Source organism: Camellia sinensis, chromosome 15 (genome assembly GCF_055761805.1).
Source record: "Camellia sinensis isolate YWXY chromosome 15, ASM5576180v1, whole genome shotgun sequence".
Taxonomy (NCBI): Eukaryota; Viridiplantae; Streptophyta; class Magnoliopsida; order Ericales; family Theaceae; genus Camellia; species Camellia sinensis.
The window spans coordinates 135,466,800-135,474,566 of NC_138975.1; the positions used below are offsets into that span (position 1 = coordinate 135,466,800).

Below are 7,767 nucleotides of genomic sequence, written 5' to 3' on the forward strand. Positions count from 1 at the left end.
ATAGGCATTATTTGTTAATGATTATATAAAAATATATTAGATAAATTACACTTTACACCTCTGTACTTTATACAAAATCTCACTTTAGTCCCTACACAACAAATTGTGACACTTAACCCCTTGCACTTTTGGTCAAGTGTCACGTTGGCCCATCTATTAATAGTGACGCTAACAGAAGTTATCCTTTAGGGAGCTAAGTGTTACAATTTTAATGTATAGGGACTAAAATGAGATTTTGTGTAAAGTGTAAGGGTGCAAAGTGTAATTTATCCTCACATGTTTTTCACGTGACTAATCTCTGTTAACAATGAGGCTAACAGAAGGATCAAAGTGACACTTGACTAAAAGTACAGGGGGTTAAGTGGCACAATTTAAAGGGTAGAGATCAAAATAAGATTTGATATAAAGTATAAAAGTGCAAAATGTAATTTACTCTAATATATTTTTTTGACACATGATTACATAAAATATTTATAAAGGGTTCATGTGTCAACATGATCCACGTCTCCAAAGTTCAATGGAAAAAGCTTGTGAATGGACTAATAGAAACTGGTTTTTTAAAATACCCTTAATCAAATTATTTGTGTATCATTATTAAATTAAATAAATTATTTTTTTATGAAGGTCAGTCCTTTTCGATTTTAATAATAATAAAATTGGTAGACATTGTTTGTTAGTGATTATATAAAATATATATATGAATCAAAAAAAAAAAGATTATATAAAATATATATATTTTTTGGTACATGATTTTATAAAATATGAGTAAAGTGTCAACATGATCCTTGTCACCAGTGTTCAATGAACTAGTTGGTGTTGTTTGGGAAGAGTTCATTTGGGTTCTTTTGTCTCTTTGAGCCACAAAAAATAGAATAGGCTATTTGAGGCACAACAGACAAAACATCACATCCAACACATAATCATTACACTCTTCTCTCACAAAAGAAGTCAAAAAAGTCAAAAAACCCTTCTCAAACCAAGCTTTTGAGCCCATGCTCAAATAGCAAAAATAGTCAAAAAATTAAAAAGTCAACTCACTTCCCAAACGGAGGCGAAGTTGAATTCATAAGTCATCTAAATGCTAGCTTTTTGTTTATTGCTATTTTTACATATATATTTTTTTCTTTTTTAATTTTTAATGGCGACTTGTACATATTTTTGGTCTTGGTTATATATGGAGAGCAAATGAGAAAGTCTCACTTAATGCTGGTGATATATATAGAATACTCTTTTGTCATTTTTTTTTTTTTTTAATTTCCAAGAATACCAATGACAGGTTGAAAATTACCCATTTAAAAAATTGATTCAAATGTTAAAAATTTCACAAAATGATCTTCATTCTTAAATTATATATATTCTTGATTCTTTCTAGCAGTGTTCAACGAAAGAGCCAACTGTTGAGGAATCTTTTAGAAGGGAAGGCCAAGCTTCTTTGTAGGTTACAAGAATCTCTCTCTCTCTCTCTCTCTCAAATATTATTTTCTTCTACACCAACACTCTTTGAATTCTCTCTCCAAAAATTCAACCATTATATTTCTTCTTCTTCTTCTTCTCTCTCCTATCAACAAATTTTACTTTAATCTGTACCAACATTCTTCCATTTCTCTTAAAAATTCAACCATTATATTCCTTCTCTCCAAAAAAAAAAATAATTCAATCTCTCTCTCTCTCTCTCTCTCTCTCTCTCTCTCTCTAACAAATTACAATTATGAATGATAAAGAAAAACGCCCATTTATCACAAATTTGGGGTTCTTCAATGGCCATTTGTATCTCCATAGCCTAATCAGACATCTTCTCTTCTTTAGTTTCGGTTTAGTCATCGGTATCTCAGTCAGTTTCTATCTCAAAGATCTACCCATAACCTTTCTTCGCCAACAACTCGCCGTTGAAACACTTTTTCAACCATTACCACCTCAAGATTTTCTCCCACAACCTCAAACACCTCATGAAATCTTGACACAAACACAACCAATCATAGAACCTAATCATGAAAATCATCCCATTCCAGCTAAAAAAACGACTCGAATCGGCATAAAAGATTTTATAAAGCCACATGCAATGCATGACATGGAAGATGAAGAGTTGCTATGGAGAGCTTCAATGGTTCCTCATGTTCATCAATTTCCGTTCAGGCGTGTCCGAAAGATCGCTTTCATGTTTTTGACACGTGGGTATTTGCCATTGGCTCCTCTTTGGGAGAGATTCTTTGAAGGGAATGAAAACTTGTTCTCCATTTATGTGCATGCCCTACCATCCTTCAATGGAACAGTGTCCAGTGAATCGGTGTTTCAAGGCCGGAGAATCCCTAGCAAGGTTAGTCAAAACAAAAAAATCATCATTTTAATGTTTAATTCACAATCCTCCATTGTTTCTTGATGCATGAACTATTATTCTTTTAATATTATTTTAGGTTTCTTGATGACTGATTTTGAAGCTATATTTATGTGCCATGAAATTGTTTGGTTTATGTTATGCCTTTAAATTGCGTAACTTAAGCAATGCCAGTGAATAGCATCTTTTTTTGATAGGCTGTTATTAAAAACTAAAACATACTTTTTATTAAGAATATTAATGAAACATTTAGCTTTTGCCTTTAGGAGAAACATTTTAGAATTTAGCCAAATGTCAAAAGTGAACAGAGCGTAGCAGAAGAGCTAAATTGGACCAATTGGAGAAGTTAGAAAGCGCATTCGAAAAATATTCAAAATCTAAGGGCTTCTCATATAATTTATTCTCATAATATTGATGTTCATAGTGATTAACAATATTATTGTGCCTTCAACTTTTATAGAATTAAGTGATTGTTTGACATGCACTAAAAAAGTATATTTTTTTTTTTTATATACATACATTTATTTAGGTCAAATCAATCAACATCTTTTTTTTACTTTTCTACCTATTTTCTCTACTTTTCTATACATTTTTTTTTATAAAAATTCAAAAAGTCCACTTATTTAGAACATTCCAAACCACCAAAATCACTTCTTCAGAATTGGACTTTTCGTGTTGGGTGCAATGCTTAGAAATAGCCAAATTTGGCTTCACCATTTTGGATATTTAAAGACTTATATTAATAGAGAGTACCTCAGTATCAAAAATTTGGAAAAGATTATAAAAGTTTAGTATGAATTTTAAATTTTAGAAGATAGTTTTAAGGGTATTTTAGGTAAACGAAAAAATTAAAAAGCATTAAATTATTCTACATTGGATAGTTTAGTAATCGGTGAATGTCATTTTGTCAACATATCTATGTGCCTTAATCAAATCAGTCCTATTTGTATGGTTTGTTGTATAGTTGTAACTACTCTAACAACAGGCAGTCTGAGAATAATAATAATAATATTTTAAGATCACAAAGTTAGTACAAAAACATTTTTAAAAAATTAACAAAAAAAGATATAATTGTCAATTTAGTTTATTTTATTTTAGTTTTTCGTCCTTCTAAGTTTAGTAAAATTTAAAAGGGTAAATTTTCTAAATTGTTTTACGTTCATTAAAAACGAATAAAAATTAATAAAAGTCAATAAAAAATTAATTCTAAATCACGTCTTATCAAAAACGTTTCATTTTGATACAAAATTAAGAAAAATGATAAATTACAAACACATCTCTTGAGATTTACTTAAATTACAAATTACCTTTTGTAGTTATAAAAATTATATTATGTCCCTAAGGTTTCTAATTTCATAACAAATAGATTCTTTTATTAATAAATCATCAAGTTATTTAACACTTTTTAATAATGTTAAAATTTTATTTCAATTAATAATTCAGATAATTTTATTATTGTATAGGTGAACAGTTAGAAATTTCACTTTTTCAATTAATTCTGTTAAATAAAACATTTTGACATGGAGGTATTTATAATTTTCCATATCACAAGGGTAATTCGTATTTTAAGCAAATCTCTAGGGATGTATTTATAATTTACACTAAGAAAAATCCATTGGAAAAAGGACTGTGCCAACTAAAATGAAAAGGAAAAAAAAAAAACCGAGAACGATGCACCGTCTAATTTATGCTAATTAAAAAAAAGTAACAAAAAAAGATATAATTGTCAAATGCAAGAGTGTAATTTTCTAGATTTCTTAAGACTTTTGATCAAAAAGAATTTTGTACAATTTGGATAATCCAAAATCAAACAATTCTATTCAATGAAAGACTGACTCAGGATCCAACAATCACGGGGGCTTCTATTTCCATTTTCTCTAATTACTACAATTTTATTCTAAAATAAAACTTTAAAGAGCCCACATTATTTTTTTTTTAGTTCAACTTCTAACAGCTTTATATATTTAAAAGCCAACCATCTTAGCTAGCTTGCCTTTGATTATGAAGCTGTCCAAAATCCTCATCTTTTGACAATTAGTACAAATAATTTTTAAAGTTCTTTAGCTAAATTTGTGGAGACAATGTTCATTATGTGTACTTGCAACTTACAGCATTTCTGGCTTTCAAAAAGAGAAAAAACCACTAAGCCAACAAAATGAAAAAAAAAAAATACCTGAAATTGCAGCATATTATAGAAAGCATCCATTTCTTGCAATAGTCATCCTCGATAGGATTCCCCCAAACGTGCACAATTGCCTTTCCCAACACTCTATGTGACCAACTTCACTTTTATTAGGCTTATGTTGTGTTTGGTTGGAAGATTTAAGGAGAGATTTAGAAAGTGAAAGGGAAAAGATGTGTGAAACTAAATGAAATGTAAGTATATTTTATTTGCATTTCACCGACCTTTTCTATTTATCTTTTCAAATTCCTATTCAAATCCTCCAACCAAACACAATATTAATATGAGCACATAATCTGTGCATTGAAAATTATATAGAATATTTATTGTGTAATTGAGATTCATTTAAGATATAAGTCATTACATTCATATAGAAATATCGCTACTTATAGAATTAATAACAATGATGTTTTATTATATTGTTTTTAACAATGTACCACATTTTAAACGAATGAATACTCTCTATCAAGACTGATTATTTGATTCGTCTCATCATATTGCTTAGATTCTACTCCTTATATACACCCCCAAAAGAGATTTCTTTTTCATTCCTCTCTCATGTGAAAGGTGTGAAAAGGTTAAAGAAAGGAATCGAAGTGTCACAAAGAAATAAGTACAAAAGTGAGCCCAAGCATATACAAAGTTTTGGGCCTTGACTTTTAGTCTTTAATTGGGCCTTATTTGTTTCTATTTAGTCTTTATTTATTTTAGAATTGGATTTTTGGCCTGGCCCAATGGTGATATATATACCTAGTAAAAGAAATAGTATATTTCCAGATGGATTGCCACCCTCCTAAGAACTGCTGCATATTTATTGATAACTAAGAAAAAAAACTTAAAAAATTAATTTTGAATTCAAAATTTAATAATGTGGTAGTACTAGGAGAATGAGACAGAATTTGAACCAAAAAAAGAAAGAATAGAGGATCCTAATTCCCCTGGACCTGTAGTGTAGTACTGATATGTATTGGATTGTCCTTTTCAGTGTTTGTTTGTTTTACAACTTGTAAATAGGGTTTATGTTCAAAATAACAATAAGAAGAAGAATAAAAACATCAACCATTCTGTTAAATGGTTTACCAACTAACTACACATGGGTGTGAATTATACTAATGTGGAGTTGATAAACAATTCAATAGAATGACTAGTGCCTTTAAACAATTCAATTGAGTGGCATATCACTATTAATTCTAAACTACAATGCCCTTCTTGTTAAAAATTTAACATGAATTTTTCTCAATAATGTAGCCAGCAGAATGGGGAAAAGTCAATATGGTAGAAGCAGAGCGTCGCTTACTAGCTAATGCTTTACTCGACTTTTCAAACGAACGTTTTGTTCTCCTTTCTGAATCATGTATCCCCCTCTACAACTTCTCAACCGTCTACTCTTATATCATGAACTCAAACAAAACCTTCATTGAGGTCTATGACTTACCAGGCGCAGTAGGCAGAGGGCGGTACAATCACAAGATGAGGCCAATAATCAGAATTGAGCAATGGCGAAAAGGGTCTCAGTGGTTCGAGATCAACCGTGAGCTTGCCATTGAGATTGTTTCCGACCGGAAATATTTCCCGTTGTTTCGGAGATATTGCAAGCCTCCATGTTACTCAGATGAGCACTACGTGCCCACATTTGTGTATATGAAATTTGCTCGAAAAAATTCAAACAGGACTTTGACTTGGGTTGATTGGGCAAAAGGCGGGCCCCACCCGACTAGGTTTGTTAGAACAGATGTGACACCTGATTTGTTGATGAGAATGAGGAATGAAGGACACTGTGCATACAATGGGAGGAGAATCAGTATGTGCTACATGTTTGCTAGGAAGTTCTTGCCTAGTACTCTGACTAGGTTAATGATGTTTGCATCAAAGGTCATGTTTTTCTAAACAATGTTTAGGTTTTTGTTTTTATTTGTGTTTTTTTGTTTTCTTTGGTTAGTCATTTAGGGCACAGTTTAAAAGCACCATTTTTTTTTTGGGTCCAAATTGGACCAATTTATTTGAACATAAATTTGTTAATTTATGTCAATTATTTTGAAAGGTCTTCATGATGTGTGTTGATTTTTATACAATGAACCCAAAAAAAAAAAAAAAAAAACTAACCAACTCTCACCTTACAAATTTTATCCATTTTTTTTTTCAGTTCTACATTAATCTAAATTCGCTATGTAAATGTAGAAATTATTGTGTTAAAAATGAATCCAATAGAGAAGTTTAGATTGTATTGTTGAGTCCTAGTGAGCCCACCAAAGGATTTATTTTGATAATCTTATTTATTCAATTTTTAAGTTTCTATGTGTAAATCATTCATAAATAAAAAAAATAAAAATAAAATTAAGCTAATTCCATATCATAGTCATACGAATTCATCACATCAGTTTCATTTTTTTTAAAAAAAAAAAAAAAAAAAATTCAATCTGTATTGAGTTTGCATAAAATTAAAAAATAATAAAAAAAAAATATGACAAAATTTCATCTAGTGATATTGGGTTCACCATTTCATGGAAATTCTAAGTTATGACTGGCTACTCCTAAGCTTGGGACTTATGAGTTTGCTCCTCTTTAGGTCTCAGGTTCAAAGCCTGTTAGGTGTTATCAACTCTTATGTTGGGCCAGTTCATACGGGGCTTTGCTCTGGCTTTAAATGGGCCCTCCGCTAGTGGACGGTGGGATTAGTCTCTCAGGAATTAGTCGAGGTGCGCGCAAACTGATCCGGACATCCTGAGTTATCAAAAAAATGACTGGCTACTCCCAACTGGCCCTCTCTTTGGACCCACAAGAGTAATTTCAACGAACAGAGGCTAAGGTTTCACTTAGGAATTGATTTTATTTATTTATTTATTTATTTTTATGAAAAGATATATAAAAAAAATAAGAGTAAATTACAAATAAATTTTTTGAGATTTACTTAAAATCCAAATCATTCTCTATAATTTTGAAAATTACATTCTGCCCATTGAAATTTTTAATTTCATAACAAATAACTATTTTATTAATAAATTATCAAGTCAATTAACAATTTGTAATAATATCAAAAATATATTTCAATTAATAATTACTTGAATTTTATTATGAGAAAATTACAAATACACCCCTTGAGATTTGTTTAAAATATAGATTGCCCACTGTGGTTATGGAAATTACAAATATTTCATTGTCAAAATTTTTTTATTTAATAGAATTAACTGATAAAATAAAACTTTTAACTGCTCTCCCACACAATAATAAAATTACCTAAATAAATTGTTGATAT

General features: G+C 30.1%; 1 protein-coding gene across 1 annotated transcript; it reads left to right on the forward strand.

Moving 5' to 3' along the window:
* The first annotated feature begins 1,502 nt into the window (after positions 1–1,502).
* LOC114322791 (glycosyltransferase BC10) lies at positions 1,503–6,543 on the forward strand. The gene is made up of 2 exons (XM_028270206.2): positions 1,503–2,314; positions 5,763–6,543. The coding sequence occupies exons 1-2, from the start codon at positions 1,709–1,711 to the stop codon at positions 6,399–6,401; spliced, it is 1,245 nt and encodes a 414-aa protein (XP_028126007.1). The 5' UTR covers positions 1,503–1,708; the 3' UTR covers positions 6,402–6,543.
* The last annotated feature ends 1,224 nt before the right edge of the window (positions 6,544–7,767 follow it).